Source organism: Alosa sapidissima, chromosome 19 (genome assembly GCF_018492685.1).
Source record: "Alosa sapidissima isolate fAloSap1 chromosome 19, fAloSap1.pri, whole genome shotgun sequence".
NCBI lineage: Eukaryota > Metazoa > Chordata > Actinopteri > Clupeiformes > Clupeidae > Alosa > Alosa sapidissima.
Window position 1 is genome coordinate 31,855,656 of NC_055975.1, and position 23,061 is coordinate 31,878,716.

The following is a 23,061-nucleotide window of genomic DNA, read 5'->3' on the forward strand; positions in this document are numbered from 1 at the left end:
TTAGCTTGCTAGCTAGCTATCTAACAGTGGAACTTCAGTAGCCTACAACATAAGCTTAGCTATCTCACCTAGTTGTAGGAAATATGTAAGTGATGGAATTAGAATGAATCCCATTAACACACAGATAACTCTCACACCAACCTTATTTTGTGCCTTTTATTCACGTTTGTTCAACGATTTAGTATAAATCCTTTTCACTGCCCACTTCGATGCAGCTCCATAGGTTTCCATTATATTTACGTAACGTAATTGCCCTAAAAGGAGGTGGTGGGTGGGAATATTGAAATGTTTCGGCTTGTGACGTCAAGTTTGACCAGGTCACCCTGGAGGCTGAAGGCAGGATACATCCAGAAACCCTTATCTTACTCAAAACAGCATGGATGTTTTTTTTTTCCAAGTTTGTATGCGTGTGGAAGCACCAGAGACACACAATAACACACCAAATCCCAGAAAAAGTGATTTTTTCATAATATGGGCACTTTAATTACTGTGGATTACCACCTTGTGTGTGAAAGCCAGCATCATCCGGCCATTGTAAGACCAAGATAAATGTGCACAAGATGATGTCATAATGATGTCATACCTCTTTAATCAACCGTAGTAGGTGTGCAAATGGGTGTGGAGGTGCTGTGTGTATATCTAGCTAGCCAGCACTGCTCATCAAAACAGGCCTCGTTTAGTAGCAGAAATTTCACTCGTGTACATAGCATCTCGCTTAGTACAGCATTCTGAACGGAACCTGCACTGCATTGTGGGTAATGTAGTTGAATTACTGAACTGAGTTGAATTGTTTATCATTAATCAAACAGATTACATCAAAGTAGGTAATATGCACAATCAAAGCATGTATGCACATTTCATTATTTATGCACATTATCAATATATCCACGAATAAACTTAAAGTGCTTAACACCTCAAACAATAAATATAATACAATGTATATAATTACTATGGCAATGCTCATGTGGTTACTTTGACATTGTTTAATGATATATGTGGTCATTATGGCTTTGTTATGTTGATATATGTGGTTACTATGCCATTGTTATGTTGATATATGTGGTTACTATTGAAACTTACACCAGCACCGGGCGCACAGCATTGTTCATGTTGCCATAGGCGGCTCGACCCAACAGCTCACGGAAACAGCTCTCGGCCAGGGATGCCGGATTCTCCTCTCCTGATGCCCTGCACACACACACCGCATTACATACACACACACACTGCATTACATACACACACACACATACACACACACACTGCATTACATATACACACACCGCATTACATACACACACACACACACACTGCATTACATACACACACACACCGCATTACATATACACACACCGCATTACATACACACACACACTGCATTACATATACACACACACCGCATTACATACACACACACACACACACCGCAATACATACACACACACACCGCATTACATACACACACACACACTGCATTACATATACACACCGCATTACATACACACACACCGCATTACATACACACACAGACACCGCATTACATACACACACACACACACAATGCATTACATACACACACACTGCATTACATATACACACACCGCATTACATACACACACACACACTGCATTACATATACACACACACTGCATTACATATACACACACCGCATTACATACACACACACACTGCATTACATATACACACACCGCATTACATACACACACATACAGAGGGTCCCCGTTAAAAATTGACACTTCATTCACGATAATGGTGATTCACGCAGCTGGGTGACATGTAAGGACAACTGCAGCCGCTTGGGGGCAGCATAGTCCGCTGTGGCGTTCAACGGTCGAACCGGACGGCGCATTCGACAGCAAGGGCTGTGATTGGCCGAGTTTTCAGTGCGTTTCTCTGTTTTTAGCAGCCCCTGCAACATGCTAATCCACTGTAGCCTAAGCTTTGTACATAATGTTAAACATAGTTTTGGATTCAGTGGCAAGATTTCTTGATTGTATAGTGCCTGTCTCTCAGTAATGTTTTAAAATGAGAGCTTCGTCAGCTGGCAGTAGGCTACTTTGTCGGTAGTCATGAGAAGTTCGCTTGCTAACAGAACATAAAAATGCTGCCCAGAAACCTTGTGAATAGTTCTGACACTAACGAGGTTGAAATATAGCATTTGCCTACAGCATCTCCTTAACAGTAATGTTAACAAAATGACAGCATTCATATGACAAAGGAAAACGAATCCGGTCACTCAAGACTGTGCCGCAGCCGTGGGGCAGAAGACGCTTGGTGGCCGTCCACAACGTTATAAACTTAACCTAAATAGCCGGCTGCTGTAAGCTACAATCGGATTTTATTGTATACCCCTGTTGTCTCAATGATGATAACATCTCATTTCCGACTATATTTCAAAGTGTGCCGTTCATTTGCATTATTAACATAACATCGTATTTTGTCATTTTTGGCGAAGACATGCATTCCGTTAGGGATATTGAACATATTTAACATTCTCTAACCATCGTGATTTCGAATTGGTGCAGTTGTCAGCACAAAAAATCATTTTATTCTTTTGCTCTTTTGCATTGCTCTATGCTGTTCTATGGTGCTTTCTGCCTCTTGGTTGCGCACGCATGTTTTCGTGACGTTTCATAGAAATCCATATATAATGAGCGCATAAAACGACTTGTTGACGTTTTGGGACATTAATCTACATGTAGGCTACGTTAAGCTTTAAGGATTGTATGTCCTTAATTTATTTATATAGGCCTATTTAGGCTACTTGCGCAAACCCTGGATACTTTTATTGCCACACAACAATATTGGTGGTATTTGTTACATTAGCTTCAAAAGGCACCGCTTCAGAAAGCTGCACTGCTTGTGAAAGAAGGAGGTGGGGGAGGGGAGCTTGCAGCCAAGTGTCGGAAAAATGCATAGCCTACAACACAGAACTCTCGCATTAGTCACTGACAGTAGACACGCTTCTAGCTAATGACTTTCACACATTTTGAATGATTTACAGTATGCCTAGACACATTAGCGCTCCACGTGTAGAGACTGTGCAGAATACAATGTGTGAATGATGCTCAATGATTTGCCAATAGCCTATAATAGTCTTCTGCTGGGTTGCATGTAGCCTACAGTTTTGCTGTACATTTTTTCAGCCTTTATTGGTTAAATGACCATTTTTATTACGAAAATATTTCTTAACTTCAAAAACACAGTGTCTAAAACTCGGTGTCATTCAGACTCAACCCTCTTGACGTTTGGTGATTAACTGACAGCTGTTTTGGGACACGTTAAACTTTCTTTATAATGAGCGCATAAAACGACTTGTTGTTTGGGACATTAAGCTACGTTAAGCTTTTTCACGTTAAGGATTGTATGTCCTTAATTTATTTATATATTTAGGCTACTTGCGCAAACCCTGGATACTTTTATTGCCACACAACAATATTGGTGGTATTTGTTACATTAGCTTCAAAAGGCACCGCTTCAGAAAGCTGCACTGCTTGTGAAAGAAGGGGATGGGGGAGGGGAGCTTGCAGCCAAGTGTCGGAAAAATGCATAGCCTACAACACAGAACCCGCTTCTCGCACTAGTCACTGACAGTAGACACGCTTCCAGCCTAATGACTTTCACACATTTTGCAGAGAAAGCTCGAGTAGCCGAGAGAGCAGAGAAAGCTCGAGTAGCCGAGAGAGACGCCGAGAATGATCGGTTGAAAGCGGAGGTCAAAAACCTCAAACGAGAGCTTCAACAACTCCGAGAGGCAGCCACTTGGAGAGCCACAGAGACATTTTACAGGAGATGAGAGCTGGAATCGGAGAACTTCAGGCGACGCTACGTGAGCAGAGAAGTTATTCAACGCCTGAGAGACCAATCCCCAGGTGCACCTCGACACCAGCTCCAGAAACGTCCTCCTTGCAGATGTCTCCATTGGCCCTCTCCGTCACACTCAACGACAGCATCCAAGTTCCTAGTCAACACGCAGACGTGACCTTGCGTGATGTTGGTCCCGAAGATCACGCTAAGATTCACCAACAGAGCTACGGCCAAGTGGGCAGATACGGATGCCTGCTCTTCAGGTCCATCGTCACAGAGGAACACTATAAAGCCTGGAGCAAAACCACCAACTGGGATGGAGCGAAGGGCAAGCGAGCACTGCCGCAAAATGTGAAAAACTTTGTGGTCTCAACACTACAACGAAAGTTCCCTGCTATGGGGAGGAGTGAACTGAAGGACTGCATCAATAAGATCAACGAATTCCTCCGCACAACACGCAGATCTTCCCAGGGATTCAACATGCTTTAAATTTAGACTGTAGAATGTAGACTGTTCATTATTTCAATAAATACGTTTTCTCTGAAGCACTTTCCCGACTTCGTCTTTCTATAGGCTAAGAATATCATGGAGATAGAGTAGAAAACTGGATTTAACTAAACAAATGTAACTAAGTAAACTGATTGTTTACTCTACAGTAGGCTATGTTCCCCCTCTCAGGCTGTACAATAGGCCTATTGAAAGTAGGCTAATGAGCTCAATAGACACGTTAGCACTTCCATTAGGAAACTTTCGTTGCAGACTTTCACAACTGATTGTTTAGCCTACAGTAGCCTACTGTAGGCCTACTCTACAGTAGCCTAGGCTATAGGTTATGTTCCCCCTCTCAGGCTGTACAGTAGGCCTATTGAAAGTAGACTAATGAGCTTAGACACATTAGCGTTTCCAGCCTAATGACTTTCACACATGAATGATTTACAGTAGACACATTAGCGCTCCACGCAGTGGCGTAACTAGGCCTAGTAGGTGCAGCAAGTGCAGTCGCACCAGGGCCTGTGACCGCCGTCGCTACCCCCGCAATGCAATTGCTGGAAAATTCTATACCGGTCCTTTCTGACTACCTGCGTGCCTTTGGCCAGGCCAAGGCTACAGCGCAGACACTCGCAAATAAATGGGGGTTCAGAGTACATTTGAAAATGTTAGAGCACGGAGAGTGAAGCGTCACTTTGATGAACTATCGGAAGATGAACGCTTAACCGATGCAGAGAGATACTTCAAAGTGCAGGTATTTAATGCAACTCTGGACATCATAATCAGTCAGCTCTCCCAAAGATGTGCAAGCATGCGGAAAACTTGTTATGTGGTTGAGTCTTTACGTCCTATGATCCTTCAACTCGCAGGTGATGATGAACTGCTTGAAAAGGCAGTACGTTTGTCAGACCATTATAGCATGGACATGGCACCGACATTCCCAACACAACTCCTCTCATTTAGGTCTTGCTTTAAAGCAGAGATTTCACAGAAGTCATCTATTTTTCAACTTGCCAAAAGGCTGGTGGTAGATTATGACAGTGTAACATCCACATTCGGGGAAGTGTGTACTGCTCTCATGTTGTTTCTACATTGCCTGTGACTGTGGCAACAGCTGAGCGATCTTTTTCCAAATGTTCAACAATTGCTGGTGTACAGGCTATAATCAATTAGCTAAATCATTTGTCCAGCTGTTTAAACATTTTTTCGTGTTACATTCAAACGCAAAAGGTGCTTTGATATCTTTTTTGTTTAAACGTTGGCAAGCAGGCATGCTGCGGTTGCAATGAATGAGGATAATTGGTTTTATCTGCGGTGTTATTTTTTGCATTTTGAATATGACTCGCTCCAGCACGTCTACTTTTTTGCACGGTGCTTTCTTAAAGGAGCTGCACCATCTTACAACAATTGCATCTACATTTTCATATTAGAATGTTTTGTCAAGTGTAAGCTTAAACTACCGTGATCAAATTAAGTTTCCGTGCCCCCGCTGAAAGTCTCTTATGCTCTTATGCGCTTATCGTTACACTATCAAATCTATAAGTAACCGTGACAAATAGGGTATAAGATATATAGACTCACGCTATTGTATTATCATATATGTTTGGTAATGGCTCAGCTTTCTCTGATTGTTCTACTGACTTGGAAACTGCCACCTTGTGGTTGTTTGTGACACCTTGTGGTTGTTTGTGTCAACTGCAGTTTGTGCCATTTCTGCTGAGAAAATGGGGATCGTGATTCCTGAAGGAACCCGTCCAAACTTAACGGGGACCCACTGTACACAATGCATTACACACACACACACACACAATGCATTACATACACACACACTGCATTACATATACACACACCGCATTACATACACACACACACTGCATTACATATACACACACACTGCATTACATATACACACACCGCATTACATACACACACACACTGCATTACATATACACACACACTGCATTACATATACACACACCGCATTACATACACACACCGCATTACATACACACACACACACACACTGCATTACATACACACACACACTGCATTACATATACACACACCGCATTGCATACACACACACACACTGCATTACATATACACACACCGCATTACACACACACACACACAAGATGATGTCATAATGTGTGTGTGTGTGTGTGTATGTGTCTCTCTGTGTCGTCCATATCCTGCATGTTGAACAGTAGTGATGGGATCAGCTTGTCCAAGTGTGTGTGTGTGTGTGTGTGTTGTGTGTGTGTGTGTGTGTGTACCTCTCTGTGTCGTCCGTATCCTGCATATTGAACAGTAGTGATGGGATCAGCTTGTCCAAGTGTGTGTGTGTGTGTGTGTGTATGTACCTCTCTGTGTCGTCCGTGTCCTGCATGTTGAACAGTAGTGATGGGATCAGCTTGTCCAAGTGTGTGTGTGTGTGTGTGTGTGTGTGTGTGTGTGTGTGTGTGTGTGTGTATGTACCTCTCTGTGTCGTCCGTGTCCTGCATGTTGAACAGTAGTGATGGGATCAGCTTGTCCAAGTGTGTGTGTGTGTGTGTGTGCGTGTGTGTATGTACCTCTCTGTGTCGTCCGTGTCCTGCATGTTGAACAGTAGTGATGGGATCAGCTTGTCCAAGTGTGTGTGTGTGTGTGTGTGTGTGTGTGTGTGTGTGTGTGTATGTACCTCTCTGTGTCGTCCGTGTCCTGCATGTTGAACAGTAGTGATGGGATCAGCTTGTCCAAGTGTGTGTGTGTGTGTGTGTGTGTGTGTGTGTGTGTGTACCTCTCTGTGTCGTCCGTATCCTGCATATTGAACAGTAGTGATGGGATCAGCTTGTCCAAGTGTGTGTGTGTGTGTGTGTGTATGTACCTCTCTGTGTCGTCCGTGTCCTGCATGTTGAACAGTAGTGATGGGATCAGCTTGTCCAAGTGTGTGTGTGTGTGTGTGTGTGTGTGTGTGTGTGTGTGTGTGTGTGTGTGTGTGTGTGTGTGTGTGTGTGTGTACCTCTCTGTGTCGTCCGTATCCTGCATATTGAACAGTAGTGATGGGATCAGCTTGTCCAAGTGTGTGTGTGTGTGTGTGTGTATGTACCTCTCTGTGTCGTCCGTGTCCTGCATGTTGAACAGTAGTGATGGGATCAGCTTGTCCAAGTGTGTGTGTGTGTGTGTGTGTGTGTGTGTGTGTGTGTGTGTGTGTGTGTGTGTGTGTGTGTGTGTGTGTGTATGTACCTCTCTGTGTTGTCCGTGTCCTGCATGTTGAACAGTAGTGATGGGATCAGCTTGTCCAAGTGTGTGTGTGTGTGTGTGTGTGTGTGTGTGTGTGTGTGTGTGTGTATGTACCTCTCTGTGTCGTCCGTGTCCTGCATGTTGAACAGTAGTGATGGGATCAGCTTGTCCAAGTGTGTGTGTGTGTGTGTGTGTGTGTGTGTGTGTGTGTATGTACCTCTCGGTGTCGTCCGTGTCCTGCATGTTGAACAGTAGTGATGGGATCAGCTTGTCCAAGTGTGTGTGTGTGTGTGTGTGTGTGTGTGTATGTACCTCTCTGTGTCGTCCGTGTCCTGCATGTTGAACAGTAGTGATGGGATCAGCTTGTCCAAGTGTGTGTGTGTGTGTGTGTGTGTGTGTGTGTGTGTGTGTGTGTATGTACCTCTCTGTGTCGTCCGTGTCCTGCATGTTGAACAGTAGTGATGGGATCAGCTTGTCCAAGTGTGTGTGTGTGTGTGTGTGTGTGTATGTACCTCTCTGTGTCGTCCGTGTCCTGCATGTTGAACAGTAGTGATGGGATCAGCTTGTCCAAGTGTGTGTGTGTGTGTGTGTGTGTGTGTGTGTATGTACCTCTCTGTGTCGTCCGTGTCCTGCATGTTGAACAGTAGTGATGGGATCAGCTTGTCCAAGTGTGTGTGTGTGTGTGTGTGTGTGTGTGTGTGTGTGTATGTACCTCTCTGTGTCGTCCGTGTCCTGCATGTTGAACAGTAGTGATGGGATCAGCTTGTCCAAGTGTGTGTGTGTGTGTGTGTGTGTATGTACCTCTCTGTGTCGTCCGTGTCCTGCATGTTGAACAGTAGTGATGGGATCAGCTTGTCCAAGTGTGTGTGTGTGTGTGTGTGTGTGTGTGTGTGTGTGTGTGTGTGTGTGTACCTCTCTGTGTCGTCCGTGTCCTGCATGTTGAACAGTAGTGATGGGATCAGCTTGTCCATGTGTTGAGGTTCCCAGATGATGGCCTGAAGTTCATCATTCACCGTCTTACGAACCACCCCCTGCAGACCCTTAATGCCAGCTACACGGATCCTGCGCACACACACACACATACACAGTTGTTAGACTTATAGGAATATGTGTTATATGTGTTCAATCTCTATAATTCACTTGAAAACTAGATTGTGGATCTTCATGATCAATCACAATATAAAAACATGAGAACACACACCTGGTGGGTGTCTCTCACTCACACGCACATACACACACCTGGTACGTGTCTCACATACACACACCTGGTACGGGTCTCACACACATACGGACACACACACACACCTGGTGCGGGTCTCTCACACACACACACACACACACACACACACACACACCTGGTACGGGTCTCACACACATAAGCACACACACACACACACACCTGGTACGGGTCTCACACACATAAGCACACACACACACACACACACACCTGGTACGGGTCTCACACACATACGGACACACACACACCTGGTGCGGGTCTCACACACATTCATTCATTCATTCAACCTTTATTTATTCTTCTTATTATTATTAGATTACAGAAACAATGAAGTAACAAGATGTAAAAAGAGAGAGAAATAAAGTATAGGTGTAGGTCTAGGCCTGTTAATAAAATAAAATAAAATAAAACAAATTAAAATCAATAAATAATAAGATAATAAATAATAACATACATTACATTATAGAGGAGGAAGGGGAAAAATACATAAAATCTTAATAATAAAATAATAATAATAATAATAATAATAAAGACATTTACTTAAAGCAGGTACAAATTGACATAGGAAGGTTTGTGATTACAGATCTGAATTGATTATAGGAAAGTATAGAGTTCATTTTTATATTACACTGAAGATTATTCCAGGAAGTAGGGGTACTATAACAAAAGGCCGACTTTCCCAACTCAGAGTGGACACTCTCACACACACACACACACACACACACACACACACACCTGGTGCGGGTCTCACACATACGCACACACACACACACACACAAAAACTAAACACACACCTGGTGCGGGTCTCACACACACGCACACACACACACACACCTGGCACTGCATGAAAAGTGTGATTTCCGTCAGTATGCGGCACTGTAGATTGTCGTGGAAGTTCAGTTTAATGGCTGTTCGCGGCAGTTTGCAGGCAATGCCGAAAACTGCCATGAATTGTCAGAAATTGACGTGGGCCCTTGCTTGGCATTTGTCCCCCCATGCCCCCCCTCCTCCTAATTCTAGGGGAGGCTTTAACATGTAAATGAAAATGCTGTGAGCTATACAAATGCAAATCAGGGTAGCAGGGGGAGTGAACTGTGCATGCTGGCATGACTGTGGCCTTTGGTCTTGCTTAAACAGTGGATGTGTTAACCACACAACTCCCAGTAATACGCTCAACAGGCAGAAATGATGCTGGGTATGACATGTCTGTTCCCTGCAAGCTCCAATAATGTAACCTGACTTAAAACAGTCGATAGAGTTTAGATTCAGATTTTCCCTTCACACCAACACAATGAGAATTTCAGAGGCAAATATATAAATGATTGTCTTTATCACTATCTTCATTCAACAAAAATATATGCAAAACTGCATATATTTTTGTTGAATAAAAAATATATATCTATATAAGTGACCCTGCTGTGGCGTATAGACTGAGAATGTTTTGGACTGTGTAAGTAGTCTACTACCAGGGAAATAGTAATAGACTATTTACACAGTCCAAAACATTCTCAGTCTATACGCCACAGCAGGGTCACTTCAATAAACCACTAAGTCCAACCGTTACGCCCCCACGCCAGCAGGGGAGACACTTCCTCTAGTGAGCAGTGGTTGCACTGTGGTCGCGCTTCCACCAGAACAGCTGGGATAAACAACAGTCAGTGTGCGGTGGCAAATTCAGAGAGGAGCATCTCCAAGCCTCGCCTTCCCACAGGCTGCAGCGAGCTGTACTTGGATTCATCAGAACAGAAAGGCTAGCCTACAGTTTCATTAGGCTACTACTTCACGTTATTTGGATGTATGTGGATGTGAATCATAAAAAACGCGCCCGCGATCGTCTGCGCTCATTCCCTCTAGAAGAGGGGACCTTTAAACGAGCACTTCCCTTTTTGCTTGGAAGAATGGAGAGCATTGGATCTAGTGCCAGATGAGTGGTTACTTGTCTCGCCAGGAGAATGGACATCTGCTTTCGGAAAATCAGAGCCAGCCGTAGCCTACCAGGGTTCACTCGGAGACACATAGGCACTACCGGAGCAATGGTAAGATTTAAAGAATACTATGCTTTCATTCTGCTGTAGGCTATAAGGAAATAGATAGGCTACGTTGATAGATACAGATATTAACTGTACATTTTGTTTTCACAGACTAACTTTGCCTCTTAATGGGGTCGGGACCTCCTCTTTGCTCGGAGCTGTCTGCAAGTCATTCAAGCAATTAGGTAAACTCTAGGTTGCTGTCCATAGAGGACCGGTTGGCTGCTCTGGAGTCGAAAAACTGTGCGGGAGAGACAAACTTTAAGAAGAGAAGACTGGTGCACAATCCCAAGCTTACGGTAAGAATATGTTCGATGACTGCTAGCTAAGCTAAAAGTACCCTAGCCTAAAACCAAAGCTAAGAGTAGCCTAGTAGCCTTGCAAAAGAACAAGTGAGCAGAACCAGCTTTATTAAAGTGTATTTTTTTGTGTCGTCATTTACAGGAAGCAGTACGCCGTCTTCACAACTCGGAGACAAATTGCAGGCGCTACGAACCGGAGCAAGGGTAAGATTTAAAGAATATGCTTTCATTCTGCGGTAGGCTATAAGGAAATGGATACGTATAGAGACCATAGGATGGATACCGATCATAACTGTACATTTTGTTTTCACAGACTAATCTCGCCTCATAATGAGGCGGTGACCTCCTATTTGCTCGGAGCAATATCTGGAAGTCCAGATTTACACGATGTTGATAAAGACGACATTGTGTGTAAGTGACTTGTTTTTACTGTTTCTCCTTCCTTGTTTAATGTTACTGTGACTTGCGTTTGATTTTTATTCATACCACTCTCATTTAATTGTTTTCCAGCCGCCTGTAAGACATATTACGAGACGGTACGCAGGAGCTTTAGATACATGTATACCCAGCCAGAAAACTCATTGCGGGCGGAAGCTGCGAAGACTTCAGCTCAGGAGTCGAGCGAGAAGAAAGAGGGTAAGACTTTATTTGGCTATTTTTCAGGAGCATTGATAGATGTGTTGTGTCCATACGCAGTGCATCGCATCGCACAGTACTGATTCATTGTTTTTTTTACAGCTGCTGGAATCGAGACAGAGTGTGCTAGCAGATGACGAGGTGGAACTCTGGAAGTCCGCCACCGTAGACCTCATGTCTGACGAAGAAGATGGCGTTGTTGGCGGGGTCTCTGGATGGATTGTACGGTCGCCGTCATTTCGTAGGCCAGACCTCTCTGAACTCTGTGCGAAGCTGCAGTCCCGGTTAGAGGCGACGCCGAAGTACAGAGCCACGCACAATAGGCGTCTGCATAACGGACCTGCCTCGGAAAGAACGCCGCCAGTTACCTACAACCCCGAGGAGGCAAACGGACAGTTCACGGAGTTGTAGTTTTTGGATCATCCTCTACCCATGTGTGGGCAGATCCTCGCTTTGTATATAGTTGTGTTTGTTTTAATAAAGCTCGCTCTTTGCATAAACATGTTCCTGGCAAATGTTCATTTCCTCTATAAATTCATTCATGTCCTTGATGGTAGCCTAATAATAGTGTAGTAGCCTACATAGGATAACATGAATATACAGCATAATATGAATATATATATATATATATATATATAATATATATATATACACACACACACACACACATTATTATTGGGGATCTGCCAACCAATCAAGAGTGATTTTACTTGTTCGAAAGTTGTGGTTTCATCCAATACTGAGTAAGGATATTCAAGCCAGGCCTGGCCAGTCGCGGTTTCGCTGCATTCATATGCTAATTAGGGCTATTAGCACTCTGAAAGCTCTCCAAATACGTCATTGTCTGTTTCCGACAATTTATGGCACAGACAAACGGCGACAAGCGCGGGTTGCAAATTGTCATCAACTACCGAAAATGAGGGAGATCTCCGGTCGTTTACGGGGACGAAAATCACACTTTTCATGCAGTGTGGTGCGGGTCTCACACATACGCACACACACACACACACACAAACTAAACACACACACACCTGGTACGGGTCTCACACACACACACACCTGGTGCGGGTCTCACACACACACACACACCTGGTGCGGGTCTCGGCGTCCTCTTGTGTGGAATGGCACATGGCGCTGAACTGCGACACAAAGAAGTCGTACCGCCGGTGGTAGCTAGGGGTGTCCTCCTCAATGTTGGCAAACTTCACAAACTACACACACACACGCACACACACACACACAGACAGACAGACAGACAGACACACACGCAGGAGTGATCAGTAAACACTTTTTATACACAGGAATATGAACACACACACACACACACTCACTCATATGTGTCAGCTCCATATATGGATGTAGATTGAGGAATAGGCGTTAATATGTGTGTGTTGGTGTGTGTGCTAATATGTACACTACCAGTTACCAGTAAGGTTGTGAAACACACACACATACACGTTGTGAAACACATACTCTTTTAGATATTATCTAACTTTTAGACACACTCTTAAGCTACACACTCATAAGCTACATTGTGTCATTTCCACATCTCTGAGGACCTCTCTTGGACCCTCACCTCAACACCTCTACCCTGATCAAGATCTTGGGGGGAATTCTCCCATCTGGCTGCCGCCACACAGGCGACTCGCTTGGATATATTCTGAATGGCAGATTCTACACTTACAAGAATACTTTGATTTGTTGGTGGAAGTAATTACACATGAATGAGGACATATTTTTGAAAAAGCTGTCTCAGAGGTGGAAAGTTGCGTTCGTTGGAGGTCAATCGGGCGGTCAGTTAATAGGCCTATATCGTGAAGATTTTTATTGCCATTTAAGGCACGAGCGCATCTGTGAGGCCAAGCCTCACCAAGTAGCCCGTTTGTTTACAACTAACATTACATTTAATTAAACTGCTTATAGGCTATGCCGAAATAGTTTCAACATTTTGAATATCAGTGTCGGGTGAATTAGGAAATGTTCTCAAAGTAGCCTTATGGCTGAAAGCTGCTTGGGATCCCCCCTGTCAAGCAATAACCATACAAAAAGTTAAAAACAGATTACATGATGCGCGTCACTGACATAATGCGCAAATAATATAGCCTAGATATTCCAATATATTCGAATACATGTGTTTATTTTAGAGGGGATATTCAAACGTCATTTTTGAGCAATTTTGACAGCCCTAGTCCACTGGAGGCTACGCCAATCGTCTATTAACACCTTCCACCTAACCCCGGTGAGTGGGGGTCGCTATAATGCGTGTGAAATAGCACCATTGAGTAGCCTATGCGAAATAGCCATAAAATCGTTCTGATGTTGTGTGCCTTCTGGTTTCTCCACCTACTGGTTTCCTTGCGCGTGCATGCGCTGCAGCAGTTGTCAGACATTCACAAACAAGTTGTTTTAGGCGGTTTGAAGTCGCTTTTCATACGCCATGAGCGCTTGGCTACATTACAGCCACTCGGACAAAAGACATGTAAAAAAATATATGTTTTGAAAACTAGCATTAAACTGGATTCGATCCAGCAAAAGCAACATACGCGTGACTCTCTCCAGCCTGATTTCCCTACTCTTTGAGCCAACTAATATGTTACGCGATACAATTAACTATTGTAGGCTACCATCAATTAATAACGTAGGCAACACAGGTAACATGTTGTCAAGGCTATCTGAAACAAGTGGTTGCCCTTCATCTACAACAACTGGTTACCTTGGGCTGCTACAGTCGTCAGTGCACTGTGCACAGTAGGCCTATGCTACTCTTTGTGGTTGATCAACTAAAAAAAATAAAAGATGTATTTGGTGATGACGTTATTGTAGGCCTAGTAGACCTAAATTCTGAGAAATTAAATGGTACGAGAAACGATCTACATAGCGCACCAGACCGCAATGTATTCAAGGGTTGAATGAAGGGAGTTTGCAAAAATTAGCGTATTTTTCAAGTCAATAAACATTCTTAATTTTCGAATGTCTTTGTCAGGGAACATCTGACTTTTCAAAACCATAGGCCTGGTAGTCGCTCAGACAGCTGTCTGCGTGTTGTAGGCTAGATTTGCGTGAGTTCTTTCTATCTGCTTTACTTTTGTGAGTTGCGACCACCTAGGATGTTATAGACGTTCTATGCGGTACCAGTGTTTAGCTGTGTCACAAAACTAAGCTTTGTCAGACTACTTTTTAAAATGATATTCAGGGCTATATACATTTTAAACATTCGGGGCTGAAGACCCGACAAAGCCTTGCGTTAATTCTTCAGGTGGGAAGTGTCAGAAATTTTCATATGAGAGACGCTCTCATTGGTGGTTATGGAGTAGGGGATTGACAGCAACATAGCCAATCACATTATGAGAGATGCTGAATTTAACATTAACGGCGATGTTTGATTTTAAATTAATGTAAATTTAGCCGGGACTGTAAGCTAGCACACGTGGGTGCTCGATGTTTTCCGTGGGTGCTCCGTCGCTCGAGCACCCACGGTATCGGCGCCTATGACAAGCGTATCTCGTGGTTGCATCCATTACAAACAAACATGCAATGTGAACGTCTGGGATTGGGGAGAGCACTAAATGCTCTTCTGAATAAGCACGAAGTCAAACCTTTAAATGAAAAACACTCTTTAATAATCAAAAAAATAAACACTAATGAAGTAAACTTGTGACCATCAAAAATCGTTTATCGCCTGTAACTCCGTGATAACAGGACGTAACAGGAAGGCATTTTGTCCAAATGATGTCTGTCTATCATCGTTGCACTCGGAGAAAACCAGAATGTTTAATTTGTCCTGCGTTTCTTCTACGGCTGCAAACGGGATTCACTCGCAGTTAACTAAATATTTCTTTATTAGGGCAGGGCAGGCATATTTCTGGCTATTAAATTATTTCAAAACCAGTCTGCTAAAGTCTGTAGTGAAGTCTGTGTAGGGTTTTCCAGGCTCCATTTCTTTTTACGAGACACCCTGCTCACTTGAGACATCTGCCGGTTGTTTGGGTTGTTGCAGCATCGTTGCAGCGTCACTGGAAAAATACAAATTAAAGTTGCGTGATACCAAGCACGGACCGCGAGGGAAGCTGGCCAAGTCGAAGCACTGCCCACTGTATACACGCACACATACACATACGCACACGCACACACATATACACGCACACACACACATATACACACACACACGCACGCACGCACACACACACACACACACACACTCTCTTACCGAGTTGGTGCCCAGCACCTGCAGGTCCGGCTCGCGTGACTCGAGCAGCTTGGCCACCATGTGCAGGAAACTCTCCACGAACGGCTTGATGCTCTGGGAGTGACACGCCATCAACAACTGATCCAGAGCCTCCATGGCTATCACCACGTACCTGCACACACACACACACACACGCGCGCACACGCACACGCACACACACACACACGCGCGCACACACACACACACACACGCGCGCCATCAGCACACACATAAACACACACATTAATACACACACACACCCACATACACAGATATGTATACACACACACACACACACACACACAGGTATATACACACACACACACATAAACATATATATTTATATACACACACACACACACACACAAACATATAGTCCCACACATAAACACACACATTAATACACACACACACACATATTTATATACACACACACAAACACAGACACACACATTAATACACACACACACACACACACACACACAAGGGATTTCTCAGGACGGTTGTGGTGGACCTCTGTGAGAGGTGTGCCGCTGCCGCGACCACTGGATTGACCTGCGAGCTGCCATGCTCTGCTGCCTGGAGTCTGGATTGAGTAACGTTAACGTTAGAAGCAAGTTTGAAGAACTCTGATGACAGTGATCTCACTGAACAACAAACGGTCGCTGTCAATGTTCACCGAGTTGCTGATCTGTAGGATCACCTACGACTTCAGACTGTTCATTGCTTCCAATGCTCTCCAGACTGCCAGGAAAACGTTAAATCCTCCGGGTTGGACACAGCTGTGCGCCTTCATTATTGCCCTTGGACTATTCAGCCGCTTAACTAGATGCAACCAACTGGACTACTAAGTTAACATAAGTTTTCTTTTTAAAATGTCTTAATTATTTATTTCATTATTTGTTTTTTGTTTGATTGTTTGTTTGTTTGTTGTCCATATATGTTTCACATGTTGTATGTTTCACGCGTCATGGGTACGCTGGCGATTACGCCGCTCAGTTAGGCATTTTTGTTATTTGTTTGTTTGGGTCTTGTGTGTGAAGCACTTTTGTTGCACTTTGTGCATAGAAAAAATGCTCTTCATGTTTGTCTGTAAGCACTTTGTGCTCAATGCTTGAAAATGGCTATATAAATAAATATTATTATTATTATAAACACACACACACACACACACATACAGGTTAATGCTCCAGGATCATACACTTCACACGACATACAGCTGTGCATGTGTGTGTGTATGCGCATGTGTGCGTGTATGTGTGCGTGCATGCATGTGTATGGGTGTGTGTGCAGGGGTGACATCCAAATCTCTTTCCAAGCCCAATGTATTGTACAGGTGGGTCTCAAATAATTTGAATATTGTGGAAAAGTTCATTTGTTCCACACACACTTTTCTGGTCCTCTCCATGAAGATCCAACTTGAATGCTATTCTTTCTGCTTCATTTAACTGAGAACGCGTCTGACAGCGCACAAGGGGGAAAAACGAGTGGCAGGTTCCAGCTGGCTTGTCATTGTTGATGATAACTGATATCTCCTTTTAAATATAAGAAACATATAAAAGGAAATCATGAAGGCAACAAAGACGAGGTTAGAGGAGATTGCGGATTTATCCGGTTCCCACTACTGACCAGTTAAACTGTGAGAGCCATAGCCAGGCAGACCCAGGGCACTTTGACATACTGTAGGCTGCACTCACTGTGATTTGGAAAATGGACAACAATATGAACTGGTTAGTCTTGAAGTCCTCAATAATTTGTTTACATGAAGCACATGACATGCCTATTGAAACGCTTTCCACTCAGCTAGCTAGCATAATTCACTTTTAATTACAAACAGAAAATGTCTAGCTAGCATCAGGTCATTAAATGCTTCTATTTCCAAAGGAATGAAGGTTGTTTACCAACTTAATATCATGCTTATCATTGTTAATATTGTGCTATACAAGTGGCACAAACAATGTTAGAGTTTGTGGACTAGCCATAGACTATATTTGAATGGAGTTTGTGGACTAGCCATAGGCTATATTTGAATGGAGTTAGCAATGTTAGAGTTTGTGGACTAGCCATAGGCTATATTTGAATGGAGTTTGTGGACTAGCTGTAACGGATGCCAGCTAGCTTAGCTGTGCTTGTGGAACGTTGGTAAACCTCACTCCCCGACGCCTCAAGAGTGCTGCTGGCTGCGAGCCAGTAGCCTGGGCTATTGGCTCAATTGTTAGCGTGCTCGCCTCCCGATCCGAGGTGCTGCTGTTCGCGGGTTCGAGTGCGGGCGTGTGCAGGGCTGAATCGCGCAGGTTCAACACAACGCAGGTTACATAGCCATAGGCTATATTTGAATGGAGTTAGCAATGTTAGAGTTTGTGGACTAGCGATAGGCGATATTTGAATGGAGCTGGTAAAAAAGATTATTAGTGTGGACACAATAGGCTTAAAGTGACAGTGCACCATTTACAGTCGAGTTAAACAGCATCAAATGTATTTTGTATTTAGTATCTTAAGAACTTTAAAACGAAATTATAGTGTGTATAGTGTGTGTGTGTGTGTGTATAGTGTGTGACTCTCACCCGTAGTGGTGGCGCATTACGTCTCTTGTCTGTGTGTGTGTGTGTGTGTGTCTCTCACCCGTAGCGGTGGCGCATTACGTCTCGTGTCAGCCTCTCTGCCAGGTACGCTCCGATGCGGTCCAGCTTCTCCGGGGCAGACACCGCATAGAACGTCAACTTCTCCATATCGGCCTTGACCAGGCCATCCTACACACACACACACACGCAATGAGCTTAAAGGGGTCATAGAATGAGCTTAAAGAGGTCATAGAATGGAGGAACGGAGCATTTTATCTTGTTCTGTGACACAGGAGGTTTGCAACTTTGGTCAGTCCAAGAACTGCTCAGATGGTATTTCACAAGTCCAGTTACAACCCTATAATTAGAACCCTATAATTAGAACCCTAGAACTAGGCTGGAGAATAAAACAGTTACAACCCTATGATTAGAACCCTATAATTAGGCTGAAAACAGTTACAACCCTATGATTAGAACCCTATAATTAGAACCCTATAACTAGGCTGGAGAATAAAACAGATACAACCCTATGATTAGGCTGGATAATAAAACAGTTACAACCCTATGATTAGAACCCTATAACTAGGCTGGATAATAAAACAGTTACAACCCTATAATAACCTGGGAAAACCTAGCCCATAAAAACATAACAAACTGTTCCAGCAAATCACAGAAGAGATTTAGGAGAGTTTCAATTGCAAGGGAGCAGCACGGGAGGGAGGGGCAGGAGGTAGCAAGCTAGCTCTCTGTTTTGTTTGAAGGTCAACAGAAGTGACATTACCCAGCATCGCTTAGAGCAGGGGTCCCCAACCTTTTATGTACCATGGACCGGTTTGATTCCTATTTTTTTTTCCACGGACCGGCGGCGGGGGGGGGGGTTCCATGTTCCATATGTGTTGTGCATGCACATTACTTGAAAAGAACTAGCTCCAGTTATGTATGAACAGTGAAGGTAACAATCTCTTAAACATGTGAAAAACGTGAACTTGAAGAAGTGAAAATTGAACAATATGAACTATGAATATTGAACAACTTGAAGCTACATCTATAGCCTATATGGGAACAAAACATGGGAACTAAACGTGCATTACGAATATAATCAGTGGGAGCCCTGCTTATGGAATGATGGAAGACAGTGACACCCTCAGTGTGTTTGAAATGTCCAGTCGATTGCGCAATTTGGTCTTAGTTGCAGTCATTGCCGAAAACCCGGCCTCGTGGTGGGAAATGGTAGCAACGTCTTCAGCGCTTTTACGGCTATCTCGGGATATTCTGCTTTGTTATTGATCCAAAAACCTGCCAGAAAGGTTTCCTTATAGACACTCTTAAGACCACCGTCATTTGCAATTTCGATCAACTGCTCTTCCTCCTGCGCTGACAAGTTAGGACTATTTGGGATATTGACAAATGGGTTGTGGACCCACTCATTGGTTTGCCGTGGATATTTGGAGGATGGGAAGTAACGCTCAAACTCATTTGAAAGCGCAACAAGGTGATCGCGCACCAGCTGGGAGAGAAAGGGCCCCGCCTCAGTCTCTCCCAAAACCCCCACTACTGTTTGGAACATATCAAATACACCCCGGTCCACTCGTCGTCCCCACAAATCAAGCTTGGCTTTAAATGCAGCGACTTTATCTGCCAGTTTAAAGACAGTCGTCATTCTCCCCTGGAGTGACCGAATATGTCACACAGGTAAGCGAGTTTTGACACCCAGTCCTCATCACTAAAATGTGCCCCTTTTTTTTGTAAGAAATCTCTGCGGCGGCTCTCTCAACTCAAACACTCTGGCCAGTGACCTGCTAAAGATGCTTGTTTTTTGTTGCTCATTCTAGCAGTTTAGCTAACTTCGTGTGACATACCGTTCGCCAAGAACTGATCAAGTGAAGTGAGCTGACCTGAGGCTGCGCAGCGCTGAAGGCAATATGTAAAACTGTTGAAGGCGGGACAGACAGACGTAAGAAAATAGACCTTGCAAAATGCAAACATGCGTGCAATCAAACAACTGCATATAGGCCTATGCCATGTAAAAACGTGACATTATTGCGAATTAAATTTAGTTTAGTTTGCATGCATTTTTTTTAAACTCATGTCGTAGGCTACGGCCCGGTTAGGAATGTCCCGCGGACCGGTACCGGGCCCGGTGGTTGGGGACCACTGGCTTAGAGCACCTTTAACAGCCAGAATTTTCCCGGGGGAGACACCCCTGAACCCCTGTAATATGATCAGCACCACCTCTCACAAAATACTATCAACGTCCCTGCTACCGGTCCGTCAGAAATATGACAACTGTTGTTCGGTCCGTGTAATGAAAAAGGTTGGGAACCCCACAGAACGATAGTGAAGATCACCTCGTTGAAGTCATACAGTAGACTCAGTAGACTAGACTAAATCAGAGACTCAGTAGACTAGACTAAATCAGAGCCTACTTTTTTTATCAAGCTGGTGCCAGAGATGATGGCCTTTGGCGAATAGTGTAGGCCTACTCAAAATTAGTAAAACCAAATTAGGCAAAATCTCACACTTTTTCCCTTTCCCACTTTGTGCAGTCATTCCATTAATTCCAATCGGAGCAAAGAAAGACACATGCAGTTGAATTAATTTGGTAGTCTTATTATCTGCTAGGTTTTACGCCTAATGCAAAACCATTTTCTGATATTTTGTATAGATTGGCTATATGAAGATATTGATCTTTGGCATAAACAGGGTGCCTAATGCGTGAGACACACGCATATCAATCCGTTCACATGCTCACACGCCACTCCTTGTCTTGCTTTTTTACAGGCCAGAAGTGTCAAGTCATAGGTCTATTTAATCGAGGGTTTCTCCCCCGGGATATCAAAAAAATGAGCTGTTGAATACGCAATCGTGAGAAGGACAGAGCAGCAATCTTTCTCTGACTACTCATCTGAGCAAAGTGCAGGGCTGAAGCGCAGGCTAAACATATGAGCACAGTTAAAGTGATGGTTCGCAGTAATTTCACCCTAGGGTCCTTTGTACCATGACCTCGAGTAGTGATGGGCAAATGAAGCTTTGGTGAACCACTGAACCACAGCAGTGTGAACCTAGCGACACTAGCTGAAAAGCAAAAAGATGGCCACCACACATACATTTTTCAACATAAAAGTCCTTAGCAAACCAATATTTTTGGTTACATATACTGGTTTGGGTAAGGACTTTTATGTTGAAATATCTACATGTGGCAGCCATATTGGATTTTTTCATTAGTGTTGCTAGCTTCACACTGCTGTGGTTTAGTGGTTCACCAAAGCTTCATTTGCCCATCACTAACCTCGAGCCCTCCTAGAAGCTGTTTTCCCTTGGTCGAACATTGGTCGAGTAGCGCTATCAGGCGAATACAGAAACTAATGGTTTGTGCAGGCGCTTATGGAACCGATAGAGTATCTCGGAATGACCCCACTAATAATGCCCTGAATGGTACAAAACTTCTACAGTAGTACAAATACATTCTGTACTCATAAAACGAGACATTGGAAAGTTTGTAAGTACACCAGGAGTTTATTTAAATAGCACTTGCCTGATGGCTTCTACTCTCTGCTGCTATCTACCGCTGCGTCAACGTTACTTCCGTGATTTGGGAAAAGCCTGTAAAAGTCCTGGCAGGAAGCATGCATAAGGATGTAGATCCAGGAATACACTAATGTTTTAAAAAACTACAAACAAAATACGTGCCTCGCAGCTTGGCTCCTAAATACGTGCAATGTATTAGCAGTAGCCTTATAAGAGCAGAAAAGATATGGATATGCAGAACAATGTATGAACAACATATATATGCAGTGTAGTAGCAGTAACATTAGAAGAGTGGTAAAATAATATAAATACAGTATATGCAGTGTATTAACAGTAATATTATAAGATACAGAATAAATATTATTTTATTGTCTATGGCTTTAGCACACAAAGTTAGCTTCATAGTACAGCTGACATTAGAGGAAGTCCGTCATCATAGATCTTGCTACTTGCTAAATTTTGATATTCAAACTCGTAATTCTGATTCTTGAAAAACATGAAAAACACAAGTGTGGGCACAGCTGAGGGTGTAACCATCCCAGGGTAACCATGGTAACTTTTCTGATGTCTGCCAACTGTCTGGAAACAACAGACAGCACTTCGCTTTGAGAGCCTTTATAATGCAGTGTCAATGGGTGATCCACTAGCATGTTAGCTTTGAGAGCTTTTATAATGCAGTGTCAATGGGTGATCCACTAGCATGTTAGCTAAGGTTGTGCTTTAAGAGCCTTTATAATGCAGTGTCAATGGGTGATCCACTAGCATGTTAGCTAAGGTTGCGCATTGAGAGCCTTTATAATGCAGTGTCAATGGGTGATCCACTAGCATGTTAGCTAAGGTTGTGCTTTGAGAGCCTTTATAATGCAGTGTCAATGGGTGATCCACTAGCATGTTAGCTAAGGTTGCATTCCGATCACAAGGGGCCCTATGCTGAATTCCCTGCTTCCTACCAACTGCACAGGGTGTAACATTCACAGGGAACTCTTATGGAACTTGATTGCTTGAC

At 43.5% G+C, this 23,061-nt stretch overlaps 1 protein-coding gene and 1 long non-coding RNA gene across 7 annotated transcripts in view; one reads left to right on the forward strand and one right to left on the reverse strand.

Moving 5' to 3' along the window:
* The window catches only part of efr3a (EFR3 homolog A (S. cerevisiae)), a 108,595-nt gene that overhangs the window by 66,349 nt on the left and 19,185 nt on the right, over window positions 1-23,061 (reverse strand). For all 6 annotated transcript variants that reach the window (XR_006025296.1, XM_042071362.1, XM_042071363.1 and 3 more), the window contains 5 exons: window positions 18,589-18,716; window positions 15,949-16,099; window positions 12,831-12,952; window positions 8,449-8,598; window positions 1,081-1,188 (listed from right to left, as the gene is read on the reverse strand). Coding sequence is in view for 5 of the 6 variants with exons in the window: in XM_042071362.1 (XP_041927296.1) it covers window positions 1,081-1,188; window positions 8,449-8,598; window positions 12,831-12,952; window positions 15,949-16,099; window positions 18,589-18,716 (659 nt within the window). In the remaining variant the exon portion in view is untranslated. The remainder of the gene's footprint in view (window positions 1-1,080; window positions 1,189-8,448; window positions 8,599-12,830; window positions 12,953-15,948; window positions 16,100-18,588; window positions 18,717-23,061) is intronic.
* Window positions 11,242-12,237, forward strand: LOC121692654. The gene is made up of 4 exons (XR_006025303.1): window positions 11,242-11,309; window positions 11,419-11,516; window positions 11,616-11,741; window positions 11,844-12,237. It is a non-coding gene; the product is annotated as an uncharacterized LOC121692654 (long non-coding RNA).